The 21,162-nt window shown below is 39.7% G+C and overlaps 1 protein-coding gene across 1 annotated transcript in view; it reads left to right on the top strand.

The window, feature by feature from the left end:
* The window catches only part of abl1 (c-abl oncogene 1, non-receptor tyrosine kinase), a 32,305-nt gene that overhangs the window by 4,741 nt on the left and 6,402 nt on the right, over positions 1–21,162 (top strand). The window contains exons 3-4 of the mRNA XM_013911405.1: positions 17,487–17,651; positions 18,946–19,265. Of these exons, the coding sequence (XP_013766859.1) occupies positions 17,487–17,651; positions 18,946–19,265 (485 nt within the window). The remainder of the gene's footprint in view (positions 1–17,486; positions 17,652–18,945; positions 19,266–21,162) is intronic.

Below are 21,162 nucleotides of genomic sequence, written 5' to 3'. Positions count from 1 at the left end.
TGCATGTCTTTGGACTGTGGGAGGAAGCCGGAGTACCCGGAGAGAACCTACGCAAACACAGGGAGAACATACAAACTACACACAGAAAGTGCTTCCATTTGGTTGAATAAGTTGTTACTTTGTAGCGCAGAGACAACTTTACAACACCCTTCATGTGTCATTTATTCTTGGTTAACATCACTTGTTCTAAACTGATGATTTCCTTACTAAAAATGATGAGGGTGAAGAACATTGATTTCTGTCTTTTAATGTAGTGTTATGGTGCCATTACACCCACCGTTCTTGGCCTTGCGAAGGGTGCAACACTCCAAAAGTGACATGCATTTGCTGGGTCAAGCCACGCTTTGGTTTCATTTTGGCCAGTGGTGCACCTCTTGACTTTTGTAACCTTGTGTGGGTGCCGCAGCTGATGTCACAGAGTTAAAGCCACTACAGAGATTCAGAGGTTATACACAAAGAGATTTTTAAAAAGTTAGTGCCTGTGACAGCACCGATAGGCTCCAGTGGGCCCGAAATTCTGAATAAGTGCTTATAAAAATGATGGATGATTTTTTTGTTTTGTTTTATACTTCAGCACAACTAGCCAGAGAAAAAATATCTGTTTATGGAAACTGGGATGTGTATGTGACTGCGAGTCATGTATTTGTATTGTAAAACCCATTGTGGACTTAAATTATCCTCTGACAAATGAAACACATAAAAGGAAGTAAAACTATTAAAAAGTAAAAATCACAGCAAACTAGAATTGAGCAGACAAACCCTGGAAAGTGAAACTAAAATGACTCTGGAAGAATTCACCAGATTTTCAGTCAATGTGTCCGTGGTTGGTGTCAGCATAAAATTTTCTTTAGTTAGATATCTTCTCTTTAGATGTTCCAGCAACCGCTTTAAAGTGCACCACTTGCAAGCTGTAAGAAATTAAATGGCTGCATAGAAAGACTTAAAATAATTCTTTTCCTTTGTTTTCATTCCCTGAAATGGGCTGACGCTGGAAACAGGACAGCTGTGAACGTTTTGGAGGAAAGAAAAGACTTTCTATCTTTTTTTAAGGCTTGCAACAATATTATCTGACTGTGCTTTAATATTTGAAGTACCCAAATGTTGGTGGTATAAAAAGGGAAATTCGCCCCCTGGTGGTCACATTTATTTATGGGGTTGTGTTTTAGTACAGTGAAGTGGTGACCCAGATACCATTTCATATAAAAAGTGTGCTTAATAACCCCACTTAATAACCTAGGATTTAGGTTTCTGTGGGGTTTTTTCACATCAGCAGTTAAAGCAACACCTGCAAACCACAGGACAAACTGTAAACCAATGCCATCACAATGTTATTACGTGGATATTGTGGCCAAAGTGCACGCAGTTCCTATTAGCAATAATTTGGTGCGTTTATTGTGAAATTATGTAAAACAAACAACCATAATGTAAGGATGGGAGTGTTTGTAACCACCACTGTACGAAAACATACAAGAGAATGCACTTAATCACAAATACAAAAGTGCAGTTTCAAAGCAAATGTAAAGATTTTAGTGTAAAATGATACATTTAAATATTGCAGGTTTGTGGTTGTACAATGCTTCTTTGGAAACAGAAAACACAGATTGATTGTAATTGCAGATAATTTTAGTTTGTAGGCAACAAAAAGCGACCATTGCTAACCTGCGGTCATCAGCCATGTGAGGTGGGTTGCAGAAAACCTCTTGCATGTAGATACTTGCTTGGATATTTGTCAGCATGAGCACAACAGGACTTTTCTTCACCCTGCACTTTTTCATTATTTGATGCCCTGAAGAAAGCCTGGCAGGGCTTGAAAGTATGTTCAGGGCACAGAGAGGGAGATGATTCCTGTTTCTATTTGCTAATTTCTATTTTGGGTTTTTGGATATTAGAGCAACACAATATTCTGGTTAACATAGAAAAGTTGTCACGTATATCAGTGGTTAAATTAATAAGCCAACTGACTTGCATGTTTATGAGGGACTGGTAAATCTTGATGGTGGGAATCACCGGAGACCCCGTGATATAATTGTTATCATGATACTTAAATCCCACTATGATATCTTTGCGTTTTTAAACATTTTGTAAAATGCTTGGTAGTGCAGTAAGGTATATCATGATATATTACAATTTATGACCTTTAAACTTTAAATTCTAATCTGTCTATATTGCCCTATGTTCCCCTCATTTCAGTCATTTTGATTGCTGGAAAATGGCTCAACACTGTCATAAGTGCTACATGCACCTGACAAACTGAACTGTTTGTATTACAGTCCAACTTAACTGAATGCAAACATGTGGGCTGCTGTGCTTTTACGGGTATTTTGAATGTGAGCCAGCAGCTGCCAGTCCTCAGTGAGATAGTCAGCTGTTACAGACACAGGAATATGCAGGCCGTGACGATCACGCGTCGCAAGTTAATGCAACCCTTTCTGCTGTAGCCTACCTTTCGTCAACTTCACGCTTCGCTTCTGTCTCGGTGCAGCTGCGTCTGTTGAAGCTGCATGTGGGAATATCTGGCTGTTTTGAGCATGTAAACAAAAGCTGTCGTTTTCCACAATGTTGCATGGACACGGGTCTTTGCACTTAAAGTAGGTGATTGATTGATTTTTGTCCTTTTGGCTTTGTCAACTTAAGAGTGAGCTGATGTAAGGTTAGCTTTGTAGTCCTTTGATAATGTTATGTGAGGATGGTGGCGTGTTAGATGAGCCCTCATGTCGTAGTATTCCTGGAGTGTTTTACTTTCGTGTGACACTCTTGCATATCCCAGCAGCAAACAGTGTTCTCTTTATTAATTTTTTTCTCTGATGCCACTCTCTTTCTTCCTGCACGCTGACCATCACCTCTTTGACCCCTTAAAAAATAAAAATAAAAAACTCCTCAACAACACTACCCGATGGACTGAAAAGCAATTGATTTTTACTATTAGAGCTCTAAAAAGTTCAATTAGTATTTATAGTTCATGTAACAAGATAAACTTTTGTCCCTTGCAAAATGTTATGCTATAGAGAGCCTAAAGTTGTAGCGCTAAATGAAGCAGCAGTAAAACTGGTCACGTGCAGGAAGTATACCTGATTTCGAAAATATGATCATTTATAGTGGTGATAGATGGTCATAAATAACTACTGGAGATGCCATGCTCCAGATGGCAAACTTGGGTATTTGTAAAACATTTAGTTTTTGCTGGATCTACTTCAAAGATTTTATTAATTAGAGTAAAAATCGTAACTGTGCAAATGAGGATTCTTTGAGCTTTGGAGTGATTTAAGCAAGTTAACATTGCCTTTATAAAGTTGTCCTAGAGAGCAGACAGTGACATCATTTGATAGCTGTGTATTTTCCTGCAGCAGCTGCATTTAGCATGTATCCAGTGAGGGAATCCGTTTCTCTTGTAGTCAGTAACTGACTCTTTTTTTGGCTGGAACTTGAGGAATCTATACAGTCTAGACACCAGATCTCCTCCCATGATCCCCGTGGGTCCTGAAGATGGAAGGAGGGGGGTCTGTGTGTGTCCGTGTGTACGCCTGTGTGTACATACGCACCCACATACATACCCACAGAGCAGGCGCCTCATAGTAATACTCATTCAGGCCAGCTGTTAGGCCTCTGGTGGCTTTTCCCTTACCGTGGCAGACCCTGTCTCTACACTAATGGGCACACAAAGGTCTTCTGCAACTCCCAACCAAGGGGACTTTTCTTTTATCTAATGTTTAGTTCCTAATCTCGACAGTGGTTGGTTAGTCTTTGGTGATGCTGTCATGTTGTCATACTGTGTTGGGAAATGTGAGTAAAATAAATTTGCCCCTGTCTGGATGACACATTGCTGATTAGTAAGCATTTCCTCTCTCATTGGGTCTTGACCACCTGGAAAAGAGTCTGCTTGCAGCCACAGTAGCCAAAACGGTTGTCTGTATAAATCAAGGTAGTCTATGCCTTACTAGTTTTCGTCTGTTGCACTGAAGAGACACTATTTTGGTTTTAAACCTTCTTTAATGAGCAGGCTTACATTGTCGAGGGATTTAGACAGTAGACAGTATTGAGCAGTTATTAAAACCTGCTGTAAATGGGCTTTTCCCCATTTTAACATGCCTGTAGAAAAGAGCACAGATTCAACTCTTAATGATATTGTCACACTAAGCTGCGATTAATCAGTATGCACAACAGCGGAACAAAGCACCTAAATAAATAATTCAGCTGTCATTAATGCTGTTGTTTTTACCCGTAGTCTTTCTTTACCGTGACATGTCCAAATGTTTTCCTTCAGAAAGGCTATTGTGTAACTGTTATCTGACCAGTGTGATGATATCGTCAATGGGTTCCGGCCAAGGCCTCTTCATCCTCCACTCTGTTTCCTGGGGAATAACATATGTTTATATGTGATCTGTTGCTCCAGGCTCCGTTGAGTAATATTGTCTATTATTCACAGTTAAAAAAACAAAAACAAAACAAACAAACAAAATAGAAAAAAACAAAAGAGAGAGAAAGAGAAAGAGAGATGCACACACACACACACACCACTACAGCAGTGGAGAGAAGAATGCAACCTCTTATGCATTCCTCTCTCAAATAACTGGTGCAATCCCCCTTTCTGTTTTGCAAGTTGTTTTCCATTCAGATCATGCCGTATATCACATTCTTAAAGGAGACATATTATTATGTTCTTTTCTGACTTCATTATTTTATTGTTGGAAACTACTTGAGTAACTTTGCATGAATTGGGACTTAGTTCAGCTGCTCTTTGAACGAATCTGTTTTTAGCTCTATCACTTTGTCTTTTAACCCACTTTCCTTCTACCTGGCTTTCCTGAGATGATTATATTATGGATATTTGCTCTGTTTGACATCACGCATAGCCGACAGTAAGAAAAAAAACAACAACTCTGAAATGGAGTGTGCAGAGCAGTCCAAAGCCCAAATTTTTGGCTCACAGGTATTTTTTGCAGATATGCTGACCTCATTATTTTAAACACTGGCCATGTTTCATATGAGCCGATTAAACAGTGCAGCAGTACGTACATGAAAGAAAGTAATAGGTTCCCTTTTAAAGAGCTGTAAATTGAGCTGCACGCATGCCTACATGTAATTACGTTAACCTGAAGTAAAGAGATCCCAAATGGCAGCAAAGAAAGGAAAAAAGTGACACTAGGGCTAAACCAAAGCGTAAACCAAAGCCTTTTCCATATACGTAGGGCACACAATGTTTTAAACAAAACAATTGAAAGTGTATGCATGTGGATTTAGGACAAACAGTCCTGTTGAGTCACTGACTCTCACCCTGGTTTTTGTTATTTGAAATCACTTCAGCATCAGAAACGCTGTGTTATGAAATCTCGGCTTGTGATTGCGCCGTTTCTGACTAGAAAATAAGTATTTACTGAACCATCTGTGTTTGTTTAAAGCTTTTGTAGCCAAGTTAGACTGTCTTTGTTGATAGATTGCTCAAACTTGAATCGGCTTCTTTTATGTTGGCATCACTACAGTTTTCGTTGTCTCAGTGCAACATGTGGGATCTTCCAACTTATCTCCCCATCGCACATACAGACTTGTGTGCTTACAGAGAACTTCCAAGTTGAGTTAGGAATGCAGCATGGGAGCTTGTCACCACCTGGTTCCATAACACAAGCCCACACTCTGTCACACGCTCACCCTGTTCTCCACTCCGTACCCAAGCAGGCAGTCCCAGCTGTTGTTTTCTTTGCAGACAACCTGCTACCTAGCGTGCCAGCTCTTTCTTTTGGTAAACAGTTCAGCTTTACAGTTCAGAAATTCCCCCTCTTACAGATGATATGATCAAAGGCAGACATGAGGGCAGCACAAGCTGACGTTAGGGCATTTATATGTGGTCGGTGCACCTCTGTTTGTCTTCAAAAAGTTCCAGTGTCATTTCAGTTAAGCGGGAATAAGCAACCATTCTTTGATTTGTTTTCTTTTTCCCCTTCCTGTCCAGTTTATTATGAAGTACTGTCATGTCGTCCTGTCCCTTAATGTTGTAGTAAGCTCCTCTTCATAGAGCTTTAAGAGGGGGCCTGCAATGCTTGCTCCATCTGGATCCACTTAGACTCTAAGAAGAGCATAAGCACTTCCACTGCTGCAGCCTGAGAGTCTCATAGCCTGAGTGGCTTGCTTGTGTATCTGTTGCTGTTTTTACTCCAGTGGGCATTCAGACAAATGGGTCTTTCCCCAGGCATTTAGATGTCTCTAAGACATGTAATGTTGATAGCAGGAAAACTGTGCACAAAGACTGTTTCTTTCTTTACTTTTATTTTGTTTGTCTGTGCTGTCTTGTCACTGTGTGGTCATTGTGTTACCTACTGATTTACATCCAAAAGTAGTAATAGAAGTTTTTGTGCTAACACTCTTTTCTTAATTTCTGTAGCACTGCAATCCATCTACTCACATGCAACCTTTTCTGTGCAGCTTTCTTTTTCCCTCCCGAAAGTTTGCCTTTCCTATTCTGAATCTGCATACTCATAAAATAATGTGATATATGTTTGAAATAAGCTGTTTAATGCCAGCACTCTGGGTAAAATTTCAGAGTTTTGTTAAAATCTGAAACAATACTGGATTAGCACCTATTTCTGAGCCCATTTGCTTGGCCTTTCTTCTATCCTGCTAACTTTCAGGCGTTCGCAACGCAGATGATTATGTTGTCATTTTAAACATGACAAGTGACGGATTGTTGTGTATATTCGACACCGTCTGTCTTGTTTGCTCGGTATATGAAATTTTAACCCTAGGCTATCACCCATATGTTCCAGTACTCTGCAGGTTTGCATAATTATGACTTTTATGCAAGGTTTGCATCTTTCTGGCACACGCTGGACAGGCCACAACACTCCATCATGTGGAAAAATTATGTTGTGCTTAGTCACTTGATACGAGTTGCCCTATTTTTCATCTGTCATCATGATAAAATGGTTCCCCCATTCCTTTTCCAATAGGTCGGCGGGGTTTTGCTGCCAGACCGTCTGTACTAAAGATTGCTGCAAAGCTGAGCTGTTAGTATACTCTTGTCCAATCACATGGCGAGGATTAAACTATACACATGAATGTACTTGTATGGTTAGCTTCCCTTCCATCAACATTAGTAACTTATTACCACCTGCAGCTACACTTCTACAACATTAACCTTGAACTAGACCAGCAACTGTTTTCTTCTTAAGTGTCTCCCTGTGGAGAATTACGTGGAAATCTAAACCCCCTAACCTCAAGTGCTGGTCTGCATGCCTCCGACACTCTGGCTGCATTCTCTAGAGGGTCCTGGATAAACAGCCATATGTGTACCCACATGTATACATGAAACCTGATTCTTGAGTGTCTGTTCAATCAACAGATTAAGGACAACTGACAGATGCGGATTACCTTTGGTGCTAAATTGTGTACAATAAAAATTAATGTGAAATTGCTAAGAAGAGCCCACATAGCTTTGTGCCATTCGCTACACCCCATCTTGTTGTACTCTGAAAGTTTATTCAGTTTAAATGTATATTCATTATTTTTCCATAATGTAGATCCATGGAATTTATAGCATTTTTATGCACTGTGGATATGCTGGACTCTGTGCTCTTTTATGTGCGGGACAGAAATCAGGCTGATGACAACTGTAGTTTTTCATCAACTTCTAATTTTCTTCTTTGTTCCTGTTTTGATTTATCATGCAAGTCAATTGTATACCTCTGCCTTCGTTGCCTTAACATGTCATCATATGAATATGTTCCTAGCGGGTCTTTTTAATTTTGTTCGTGTTTTGGGAAGAGAAATCTGAGTCTGGGTCATGTCAGTGTTACCTGAACATCTTTGCACAAATAGTTTGAGTCTTATTATGAGCGCTCATCCCATACTTAAAGTTTTGGACAAAGAAATCAGGAAGGCAAGAGGGGGGGGGGCATAGGAAATGGAGAGAGAGAGAGGGAGAGAGAGGGCTAAAAGCCACCTCGTGGGTGGATGTATGTCAGCTAACTGTTAACACACTAGGTTCAGATTATAAAACGCGAGCGAATGATTCTCCTATGATCTCACTTCCAAACAATGTGCTTCATGTTTCTCCATCTGCAACCTTTTTTCCTTTTTCCTCCATTTTTATAGCCCCTCTCCTCTTCCCCTCATCCTCATCTCCCCAACACTTTGTGACTGCGGTAAGTTAATGGGCCCTTCTCGGAGTCGGAGGGAGCCTGCATTTCTTCTTAATTGGTGTTTGGGGTGGTGCATGAGAGGAACACAAATGTTTGCCATACCAGCACTGAAGCAATGATGTAGGGCCTAGTGGCATGTGACTGAATGTTCAGGGTATTGAGTTTGTTGCTCAAAGCCAGTGAGACTTTGCCATATTGAACAATTCCCATAATTACTAATGAGACTAACAGACAAGCATACAATAGTGTGCTAAAGTACTGAGAGTATCATGGATATGTTGTTTTAGGCCCACCCATGTCAGTGCTGTTATTTGTATAGAGTCACCTCATCCTCTTGGCGGGATTCCTCTTAGTTTGAGATTTTAAAAAGCCAATCTGAGTTTGGCCGACACTTGCAGCCTCCAGAATACCCGTCAAATAAAAAAATAAAGGAAGAAAAACCCCATCACTACAGTTTAAGCTGCATCGTTCTATGTATTCATTTTCACCCTTTCCCCAGCATTGAATAAAACTTTTCCCTTAAGCTTCATCTCGTAGACAAAATAAAACAGACATACCCAATGTGACGTCACTCGTCGGATTTGGAATCCATATTTTTTTATTTTTCTTAAGCAGGAGGAAAATCCCGTTTTTAATTTGTAAATCTGGAGGTGAGTTGGAACAAAGAAAGGGTGCTTTTCTGCCTGGGCAAGGAAGAGAAAAAGTTATGAAACACATCAAACAAATCTGCAATGCCTGGAGCAAAATGTACAGCGGCCAGGTGCTAACTGGTAAAACTAAATAACACTAATCAAAACTGTCAAGACAAAGAATTTGGGGTATTTTTACTCCTACAGTTAATTTTCTCTGGTCAGAATCAGTTGATGAATTGAACTTGTACCTTTTCCCCATTGTTTGATTTGTCTCACACAAAGAAAATTCCAAGCAAACCACAGTGCGTCCCTTTTGGACTAGTGGATAACATGGAGAATTTCTCTAATTATCACTTCACTTTACGACTAGTTGGTGCAGTTTGTATATTCAGGATGTCTGCGTTAGTCTGCCACATCCCTGAAATCAAAATATACCTGGCTACAGGAAGGTGTTCAGCTCAAACTTGGAGCGTAGACATGGAAGTTGGGTTGGATCAAGGTTAAATTTAGATCATTTGGAACTGTAGCGAGACCACCTACTTCAAAGGGTCTCTTTGTAGCTGATTTGGTTTTTACTCTGTTCACATCTGCACAAGCAAACTGCACCAAAGGGAAAAAACACACCAACCAGAGTTTTATTTAAGCAGACTAAACAGCGCAGGGGTGAAAGCACCCTTAGACTATAGAGTACCAAAAGTGGATACCAACACCGAAATACCTTAAGCTACACTTATAAAAAAAAAAAAAAAAAAAAAGAGAGAGACCAAAAATAGAAACGAGGTCATAGAGGTCTATGGGAAAATGGCCCTTTCTCTGTTACCTAAGTAAACACTTTCCCCACTGATTTTACAGGCTTAGTGGTTAGTTTAATCTCAAGTTGAATAAAACATGGGGCTCATTTTGTAAATTATCACAAGTGAGCAGATTGATTAGTCATTGGCCATTAAGTTTGTGGACCCTCTGATTTGGAAAGTGGAAACGTTCACCTCGAGCCTTTGTAACAGGGCTTCAGTGATGTATAGGTGAATTCACAGTGGCTATGTCCAACTGTTATACTGCCTATGATTTAAACAGAGTAATATTTTATGGACAACCTTTATTGCACACATAGGAACATAAGTTGTCATCAACCTGAGCAATGTTATTCTTACTTCCTCTGCTCTTTGCAATGTAGACTCACACTGAGCTAAAACAACACAAATGGAGGTACATGACAGAGCCTGCTACTCGACTGTGATATGAAAGAGCTAATAGTAATGAACTAGGTGCAGTGTAGACTCACATGCATTGGAAAGGGCTTTGGAGATGTTAACAAGAACTTGATTTTTAAAAAAAAAATCTAAATCTGAGTGAGTTTTTTTAAAAATAACCTTCATGCTTTCTCCTCTCTTTGTCCTTGACTGCATCAGTCTACACATTAAATGAGCCACACACGAAGCCAATTATAGGTTGGACAATCATTCTAATGCTCAGTAATCAGTAATCTTTTACTAAGATGTATATACAGTCATGCGAAGAAGAATGTTTTCACAGGACTCAATGTATTTTGTTAAAAACTAAGTACACCCTTACTGGCATCCATAGGAATTAAGAGGGTAAGTAGCAGCCAGGTGCTGCTAGTCCACTTGATTAACATTCACACGTTTGCCACAGTCTTCTCAGGAATCCCTGCAAGTTCACCCCAAGGGCAGACCATGCAATGCTCAGAGAAACTGCAAAACATCTCAGACTATACAAGCCTGAGGTATCATGTTAAATTTTAATGACATCTCAATTAGATAAAAAGGGAACAAGTATGGCTTGTTTGGAAGTGTTGCCAGGAGAAAGCCTCTTCTCTCTAAAACAGTGGTTTAGGTTGGTAGAATTGCATCTGAACAAAAGATTTCTGGAATAATGTCCTTTGGACCATGTACCACAGTACCATGTTTGGTGAAAGCCAAACACACACTCACCACAAACATGCTATCACTCTTTAAACCAAAGAATTCTAGAGTCAGATGTGAGGCCATTTGAGGCCATTCGTCCAACAGCTTGGCTGAAATTGGGTCATGAAACAGGAGGTGTTACCTAGTCAAAGTCCAGACCTCAATCTGATTGAAATGCTCTGATGGTATCTTAATAGAGCTTTGCATGAGAAATTGCCTGTAAACCTCAGTGAACTGTAGCAACCTAAAGAAGAGTGGGCCAAAATTCCTCCATTCCTCCAAAAATGTGCAAGAGTCATACAAAAAATGATTTCATGTTATTGCTGTTGAAGCAGTTTCTACAGTTTCTACATGAGTCTGTAGAATCCCATGTGAAAATATTATTTTAACCAGTAGTTGATAAAGTTTACATCAGTCAACAATGTCACTGCATTCCCATTGTGTTTCAAAGATAAGTCACTGTCATCAGTATGCTTTCCTGTGTAGGGTGTATGTTTAGTCCTTGCTTTTGAAATGAAATTCCAATGAAAAGGTCAACCAGCAAACTAGCCTGACACTCCTTCTATGCATTATGGTGTCCACCCAGTCAGCTTCCCAACAACACCTACATGACTGGACTTCTGATCTCTGTATTCAACCGCATACACACAGTGAAATGTAAGTCATTTATGTGGAAAATATTTGCCAGGGGTAGTCAGAAGCATGTTAAATGCTGTGGTTTTCAAAGCAGTTTCAGGATTCAGTGTATTGATGACCAAAGGTCTTTCATATAGCATGGTGGGACAAAATAAGATGATTGAAGACTCCGTACTTTCTCACTTGTGTATTCCTGTTATGATGAATGGGGAGAACTTCTTCTTTTCTTTTCTTTTCTTTTCTTTTCTTCCTCTCTGTCTTCTAGAATATATGGTAATTTGCTTTGATGTAGGTTTTTGTAGCTATGCAGGTTGTGTAGTAATTGTTTTTCTTTGTCCTGTTGGACTACTTGATAAGTCAAGCACTGTATGTATGAAAAGAGGAATCATAGATAGGCTGGTTGAAGTCTGGTCTCATCTTCCAGTTATTTTGCATTATACCTTTGTGTCTTAATATTTGTGTCTTTAAATAAAACACACACACACTCACACATATAATATAATGGTCAGTTGGGGCACAGGAGGGTGCATCTTGCATATGTTTTTAGGAATGGATTTTTAAATTTTGCTAAGAAGCTTTCGTCAAATAGTTTATAGTTTTTGAAGTTTTTTGACAAATGCCATTGGCAGCTTTAGTAACATTCCAGACTTTGTTGCTTTTAATAATAATTTTGACTTTTTTCATGTGATTTAATTCAGTAGATTTAGTACGCTAGTGTGTTGCAACCTCCGCTTTAGTGATTAATACAGAGATAGCTGGGGGAAAGAGAGAGTTGTGAAGTTGTCCAGCAACTTCTGCCAAGGGTTATTTCTTTTTCTAGTTATGGTCAAGGCAGAGACCCTGCCTCAAAACCACAGAGCCACGTATGTTTCTTGTAAAGTAAAACAAATACAAGAGACGGTGACAGGCCCTCATTTTGATTAATTTCAATATGTTGCTCACTTAATTCCCATTTCAAATGACCTGTGGTAAATGAGTGTGAAGTCCAGAGCACACACTGGCAGAAGTTATACTTTTCCCCTGTTGATTGAGCACTTTAGCTATGCCTCTAACAACCTGTTTCCAGAACAGATTCCTCAACCTGTAAACATTTCAGACGGCAGGGAGAGAGAGGAAAAACCGAGAGAGAGGGTATAGTGGCAGAAAGATGAAGGGGGGAGGGGATTTAAGCATTTTAGGAGGAGGAGTGTCTTGTAATTATCCTATGACTTCAGCAGAAAGAAAGGAGGAATTTTTTAGAAGTATACACCATCTGAGCTCTTTTCATAGTTTGAAATTAGAGCGTTTGACTCACATGTTGGCATGGGTTTTGGGATACTGGTGGGGTGTTGTTTGTATTCTTCTCGGAGAGTGTGTGTGGTAGTGGTCTCTCCCTCCTACTTTTGAGGTGGGAGGGCTGAGCTGATGTCATTGAGTGCAGCAAACTGAGCCTGAAAGAGGCTCTTTGTTGGCAGCTGCAGCACGAGTAGTCCCTGTGCCTCGGATACTCACTCACACAGGGGGACGGAGAGAGGAATGGCACCGCACAGACGGCCCTAGTGTGTACTCAACTGATAAATCTACAAGGCGATAAACGTTTGGACAAAATCTGCGCTATTTTGTTGGGGTTTTTTTGGTGATTGTTTAACTGTGGAGGCAACCTAAAGCCAAAGAGGGGGGAAAAAAACATGGAGACGCTCATAAGGAAAAGTTGGTAGACTTTGCCGGACAGCGGACTCTTTCTGTTTCGGAAAGGAGTGAGAACAATAATAAAAGGATACATTTCAGTTGGAAGGACTCCAGGAAAAACAAACCAATATCTATTTCTTCTTTACTTGGTGTTCTTTCCACTTTTGTCAGCTTCTTTTGGATTTTTTTATTATTCTTTTGTTGGACACATGTAGACGAGAAACGTTCAAGGGACATCTGGTTTGAACAAGCAACAATATTTTCAGCGTGAAGGGAAAGAAAGCAAATGAAAATGTTGGAGATATGCCTAAAATTGGTGGGGTGTAAATCTAAGAAAGGCCTCACGTCGTCCTCCAGCTGTTATTTGCCAGGTAAAGAAATCTAGTTTTCTGTTTCTTTTGATTTTTACAGTTTGCCATAAGAGGAACAGTCACAGGAGAGATGTGAGAAATGGAGAAAAAGTAAAGGCTTATGAGCACAGAGGAAAGAAAGAAAAGGTTGAAGTATCCACCGTGTAAAATCTCAACAATCATTTCTGGGTTCTGGAAAGTGAAGAATGGGGAGGGGAAAGCGGAGATCAAGCTCAGGGGAGGGTTGGGGAGCCCAGACACACTGGCTAGCTGGAGAGGAAAAAAGTGGAAAATGAGACGGAGAAGAGAATACAAGGAAATCTGACTCCTGCCCATGTCCCACTTAACTCTTGTTTATGTGGAGAGGGGATCTAATCTCAGTCTGCGCTCCCTTTTTCTTCTCTGCTGTATTACACTACTTCAATCTTGTTTAGTGCTCCCATAATGAAGTTAGTAGATAATGAAAGAGGGAGAGGGGGTTGTGAACTTTTTTCCTAGCGTCACGCACAGTTGATTTCCGGATTATCTATGCAACACAAGGGGAATTCAACGAAGTCCAGGACATATTGGGTCTGTACATAGTAAAAGATTAGTACTGGGAGACTGAGTGAAGTCTTGTGTGTTCTGTAGATTGCACAACCAAATGGTTTAATAGAGTTAATAGTACTTGTACGGCCCCATTGAAGTAAGTGACAGTGATAAAGAGCCTCTAACTCTTAGATCTTATTGTAGAAGGCACAACAAATCTCCTGATTATGCCTCAGGGAGGCTGTGTTTGTCTTTGATCCATGAACAAAGCAAGCTTTTTGACATTGTTGGAATAATTATATTCCATGGGCATAATAGCAGGAAGATTGTGGATATTTTCAGAGAGCTTGGGGTTTAAATGGTGTTTCTTTCATGCATAGTTGCCTACTTTTTCACCTGGTTCCTTGCTATCTCCCACGAACATCTTGCAAACATATCTACAGTCAGTAGAAGTACATCACCACTTCCTACTTCAGTCATAGCATCTTAAGCAAAAGGAATATATTAGGGTAGAAGTTTTCCCCTTTTCATTACTCATAAATGTGTAATTTTGTACTAAGTGTGTTCCATCTGCAATAAATCAGCCTTTTTTTCTCTTTACCAGTTGATGGGAACTAATTGATGGGAACTAACAGCTGTACCAGCTGGTTAGTTGCATTTGTAAACTGGTTCATTAGAGATAAGTAGAATCACCAGGATGACACAGCTCCTAGTTTTTTGCAGAAATTTTCTTTCTTGCATCAGTGTTTGACTTCCAGTGCATTCCTAATGCTGATAGAAGTGCAGTCATGGCTGTAAATTCTTTAGGAGTTCCTCACATATTTAATCATTTTGACTGTCATCTCACTAATGCAGCCAGGACATGCTGTAATTTCTCCCACTCCATGACTGGGGAGAGCCGCGGTCTGATAAGAGGGCTGCTCCCATTCTTTGTTTCTTTCTTTCATTTACCTCCTTTTTTCTGTTTTCATATGACTTTTCATTTCCCCCCTCTTTCTCTCTCTCTGTTGACACATGTGTCAGCATGCTGTCATCATCTCACAAATAGCTGCAGTATTTCTGGCCTGTTAAGTGGGCATGTGTGGCACGGGCTGTTAAAATCGCTGCCCACACACTGTATGACCAGCCCAAACTGTATGCAGCCCCCCGCCCCATTTGAGCCGGTTTCCTATCTTGCTCGATCTCTGGTCTTATCTGTTTGAATTTGGGTTGTTTTTGTTGCTAAAATTAAGCTTGGTACTTATGAATGAATGGCTGGCTGTGCTTTTGAAGGTTTTCACCTTGGACAAAAGGACAGGAGAAATATAGAAATGTAGGTATGAGCCAGATCTATCCTGTGTGTCATCAGCAGCTCAGCCATCAGGTCCTTTAGCTACAAAAAAAAAAAAAGCAGCACATTTAGTTATGATAGTCTCACTGTGAGTAGGCTGGTGAGCCTAGCTTGCCAGAAGAGTTGGTGTGAAAGGATTTCATTAGCCTCCAAATACATTGATGCCTGGAACTTGTCAACAATGTCATGTGACAAGTTGTGGGCCTGTTTACTTTGTATAGGGTTATATTAGTTTACTGCTGTATGTTAAATCTTTGAAATACTTTAGGTTGTGAGGAATTTGGAAGTCATATCATCTCCCACTGTGACTAGAAAGTCCATTACACAATGGCCCTTTAAGCTCATGTTGAAATGAACCCATTTGTTGCTGCTGTTATTGAATAACAGCCACTGCTTTTTCCACAAACTGTTATCTTTGCAATATGGTTATTCACCCATCCAAGTATTAATGCATTAAATCAAATTGTGTTATCAATCTTCAAAACGTTGGCGTGAGTTGCCAGTTTTGGAGATATCCACTTTAAAAATGTATTCAGTATAGGGAAACTAGGGTAATATCTTTTTATACTCATCACGAGGCAGTTACAAAAAATGGAGTAGAAACTGTTTTCTTTGTACAAAACAAGCAAAAACCTGTGATTGGAGGTTTGTACTAGTGACAGCGTGACTGGACGAACCATTAATGGCACACCCCTTGGGGTACATGCTTGTTTTGGTTGGTGAATTTAGAGTGGATAAGAACATGCTCTTCTTTAATTGCAAATAGGCATTGTAATGATAAATGCATATGCAAATGCATAATTAGCTATATTTTATTGACTTTTGCCTTTAGGTTACATTATTGGCTTGAGGTAGAGCTATCTTGTTCTATGAACGAGCCCAACTTCCTCCTCTGAAGCTGTAAGTTGTCCTTAGTCTTGGAATAGGTTATTTATTTCTGTTACAGGATTTTCATAGATGCACTAATGGAAAATTGTCTAGTTTTTTTTTTTCATTGGGTCAATTAATCACATGTGTTTAGCTGAGTCTTGATTTGTCTGTAGTTTTTCAGTTGGGTCAGAGGCACAACTGTTGAGCATAATTGTTAAATTACTAAATAAACACAGTTACAAGTCATATTTTATCTGCTGTTACCAAATCAGATGTTTTCTTAATCATTCACCCTTTCAGTCAAACCATTTGGCTTTGTTTCTGAGAACGACTAGAACACAGAAATGCTGCAGTTGCACAGCAACTAAGATATGTGTGGTGGTATGTGTTGTAATCCATGCAAGACTTTTACATAAAACAAAAGGAGCAGTGAGCACTAAGAGCACAGCAAGGAATGTGGTGATAACCAAAGGAAAGTGATGCAAGATGAATGTCAGCTGTTGTAAGGGAGAGAGAAAAGTGAGCACATGGGTAAGTTTTATAGCCTGTGATGCCCAGGTGACCCAGATCAGCTGACAGCGTTCCTGAGTCAAGAAGTTTCCTGCTGAGCTCGCAGATAAAATGGATGTAAAATGGCCTAAAGCCGTTTAATGATAAAATCTGCACTGCATGATAAAAAACTTAATTTGTCACATGCTAGTAGCTAGCCATTTGTTTTTTGGGAATGCTTGGAAGAATGAAATGCAAGATGGGTCCAAAACATGTGTGACAACAGCTGAGAAAACCGCACAGTCGAGCTCATTTTATAGGCCAAACTGCGTTTAAATAGTTTCTCCTCTTTTTTTTTTTTCTTGCTCTTCACTGTAAACAAAATCCTTCTTTTTTTTTTTCTGTGTATTATTTTATTTTGTCACATTTTGAATGTTATCAATCAGGTTTACTTCTTATGCTTTGTTATAATTTAAGACATATATAACAAATTTTTAAATTAAACTACTTTGAACTTATCTATTTTATATTTACAGACAAGATCAGTGGTGAAACATATTCTCATGGCCTAACTTGGGGGGAGGGTGATTGTCTAGGTATTTAGGAAAATTAAATCTAAACAGGGATAATCCAGGAAATGAAAAGTTGTAGAAGCTTGAGGTACAATTTAGATCACATGATTGGCCTCTTTACTCTTGATTTCATGGTGGGATCACAACTGCTGAAGCAAAACATGGGCTGAAAGTGATATAAAAAAGTATAAAATGACAGATGGAGAGGTTAGTGTTCTGAATTATCCAACTTGTGTGTGAAAATGCTTCACAGGGTCAGTGTTGTGGTGTCTCTTCTGGACTTCATAATTAATATTTTTGCTCATATTGAAGTTTCATACTTGTATTCTGACAGGCTTGTTGTTGTTGTTCTTCCAGAAGCTCTCCAGAAGCCAGAAATTGAGGGTCAGGGTCTGACAGAAGCAGCCCGCTGGAACTCCAAAGAGAACCTTTTGGCTGGACCCAGTGAGAATGACCCCAACCTGTTTGTTGCCCTCTATGATTTTGTGGCCAGTGGTGACAACACTTTAAGCATTACTAAAGGTAAGAGGGTGGGGGCAATAAATGAAGGATTTATAAAAATATTTATATATAAGTTTTTTGTTTGTTTGGTTTATTTGGGGCGGTTTTTCCATTTAGCAAATAATAATAATTACAAAGCAGTATTTGTGAAGGTAGAAAGAAAAGGATTTCATACAAAAGTATGCTAGTGGAAATGAACCAGGCAAGCTAAGCACCTTATTAAACTCCAGGTCACAAGGGCACTACAAGGAAGGAAATAATCCTGACCATTACCCAATTTTTGTAAGAGTAACTCTAGTTTAGAATGAGTCAGATCAGTTTCTGAAAAAGGCTTGGTTGAGTTTGTAATCTAAACCAACACACATCTATTAAATTTGAGTGGGATGTAACTTACAAAATGATCTCTACTGGAGATTGCTGAAGTCTTTATACGATTCTTACCATTGCTGGGAATCCACTTATTAGTGTCCCGTCTCCTTCCCGTTCTGCCTTCGCTCCCATCTGACTCTCACTTCCTGACAATGGCCTCTCACGTGGGTCGTTTTCCACTGAAGCGATTGTAAAACAATGCTGCAGACACAGACAAACAGAGGAAGGAAGAATGGATCTTAAGCACAGGAATAAACAAGAAAATGTCCTCTACAGTGCTGCCTTCCAGCTTGTTATAATGGTGCAAAGGTTAGGTCTGTTTACTTTGGCTGTTTATTGCCAAATAACAAAGATTACACAATTATTTAATTTAAAAGCAAAAATAGGCCAACATCATTATTTAATTGTGTATGGTTTTTTTATGTCTTTTATGTTGTGTATATGAATAGTTTATTCTCAAAATGTTTTCATATTATGGTGTCTTCAGGATAAGTTGCATTTTATTTGGATAGCACCTTTCAAGATAAACATCACAAAGTGCTTCACAACTAAATGCCAGGTGATGAGAACAAAAGTTAACCAAACCCAAGTCTTAAAAGATGAGTTTTTAGCTGGTTTTTGAATGAGATTAGCAAATCCACAGATCTCAGGGTCGCAGGGAGAGTCTGGGGGCCACTTTTGCAAAAGCTCTGTCTATGAATGTAAAAGTCAAATAAAGCTCTAAAAGTCAAAATCAGAATCTTAAAATGGACTCTGAGGTTAATAGAGAGTCAGTGTGAGTGAATTGGCAACAGTGTGATCGGAGTACTTAGAAGACTCAACCAGAAGTCTTGTAGGGGTGTTCCAAACAACTTTGAGACATTCCGAGGAGTTTTTGCAACTACTGAATAATTAATTACAATATTCCAGACATGATATAATAATGTTGACTTTCTATGTTTACTAGGGGAGAAGCTGCGTGTGCTGGGTTACAATCATAACGGCGAGTGGTGTGAAGCACAGACCAAGAATGGCCAAGGTTGGGTGCCATCCAACTACATCACCCCAGTCAACAGCCTGGAGAAGCACAGCTGGTACCATGGACCCGTGTCACGGAACGCGGCAGAGTACCTGCTCAGCTCGGGCATCAACGGGAGCTTTCTGGTCCGTGAAAGCGAAAGCAGCCCCGGTCAGAGGTCCATTTCTCTGCGGTATGAGGGGAGAGTGTACCATTACAGGATTAACACTGCGTCTGATGGCAAGGTGGGTATCAGTGGTGAGAAAGAGTCACACGATAAGAAAGTATTTATGTTTTTGTCTTTTTTTGTTTTTTTTTAAATGGGTTCTTTACAAGCACTTTTCCAACTTACTCCACGTCTCTAAGTGGTTGTTTTCTCACATGCTTTCACAATAGTTGGTACTTGGATGGTTCATCTGTATCTGACTGGCCAGCACGTCTTGGTAATCAGGTAGTGCTAACAGTGTGTTCATGATAGTTTTTAAATGTGTGTTCTTGCAACACATTCAAAACTCTAGCTCAGTGTTTTTAAGTAATTTAATTCATTAACGACACACACACACCAGCAAGCCACAATAGGCCAATCTCTGTGTGAAGTCATTTAATTTAGTAAGTGTATTTTTATAGTGTGCTGCGTTCTTGCCAAAAAATATCTATAGGAAGTAATCGTTTAACTTACTTGCACATATTGTTCATATTGTTGTCTCCTTGAGTATCACAGCATTACCAACTCACATGCACTCACTCTAATACGCACTAAATGCTGCCTTCCTGTCTTGCCTTACGGGCACTGTACAAGTCAAATTAAATCAAATATTTTTAATGGCATATTTAAAACCACACAAAATACAATTGTATAATTTAATACCATTTCCACCGTCATTCCGGCCGAAGAATGATGGAAAACCAGTGGGGACAAGAAGGCCTATTATTTATATTGGCTAGCAGTGGCAACAGTGCTGCAGGTATAATTGCACCAGCACAAAGAAAGGATTAAACAACCTCCTGCTTGCACAATCCACTGTCACACTAGTCTTACTCTTAAGTTTTAAATGTGGAGTGTCTCTAGAGGGGGAAAAAAGATGAAAGAGATTTGTTTTAATTCGTGCTTGATTTAATTTTATTCAAGACTAAAGACCTACAAGTTTTACATGTTTCTGTACTTCTAATTGTAACATTTTGCTTAAATCCTTTGGAGTTGAGGCTGGCCAACAACTTAAAAGAGGTTTATTTTAAGAACTTTAAAAATGCAGACTACCAGTATTTAATGTTCATGGCAGATCCACGTAGGTGGCTGAATTTCTTGAGTGGGATTCCCCCCTCCTCCCCTTAAAGGCTATATCGGTCGAGAAGCCACTTTTGGCCGTGTCACCCTGCTGTTTGTGATGGAGCGAGGTGAACTAGGTTTAGGAACGCCAGCTATGAGAAGAATGCCTCTAACTGCCACTGTGCTTCTCATAATGACCAGCAGACGCAAGGCCTGGCCAGACACTGACGCCCATGCAAAGACATGCATTAGCACAGATGCAGCCAAGTATGCACACACATACAAAGAAGCGAATGGACAAACACAGACGCTCTCTCTCACACACACACACACATACATACACTTGGTTCCCCATCGCATATTGTTTTCCATCCTCCCACTGAGCTACAAGTCAAGCGTCTGGTATGATAGAGTTCGCCAATAATTTGAAATTACCTCAGCACTCCCTGGAGCTGCAGGTTTTGTTGCACATTGGCTCTGTTATTAACACTGCTCTGAATAGAGAAAAAAAAAGAAAAAAGATTTTCATGTTGGTAAGCTCTTTTTTTTTTTCTTCCCCCTCCTAGATTTAGTAAATGGTCATGGTTTAAACCATTAAATCGTCTTGAGGTTTCTGCGGACTCTTCACCGCAGTCAAGGTTGTTCTCTTTCTTTCCTTTTTTCCTCCCTCCACAGGCCTTAGGCAAAGAGCCTATTCACAAGAATAAAAGAAGGCAGAAGTCACATTCTGGAACGAAAATCAGTTTTTGTTCTGAAAAGGCTAGAAAATCTGTCCACTTTGTTCTGTCTAGTATCCTTCCACCTGCCAAATACTGTACGAGCCTCTGATAGGCTAAGAAAATCTGATCTCTAATCTCTTGCATCCACTCAAATATAGAATCTCTCTTCCCCCCTCCCCC

This window comes from Pundamilia nyererei, unplaced genomic scaffold (genome assembly GCF_000239375.1).
Source record: "Pundamilia nyererei isolate P.nyererei 1_Seehausen unplaced genomic scaffold, PunNye1.0 scaffold00063, whole genome shotgun sequence".
Classification (NCBI taxonomy): Eukaryota; Metazoa; Chordata; class Actinopteri; order Cichliformes; family Cichlidae; genus Pundamilia; species Pundamilia nyererei.
The sequence above is the reverse complement of the archived record's forward strand: the minus strand, read 5'-3'. Positions and strand labels throughout refer to the sequence as shown.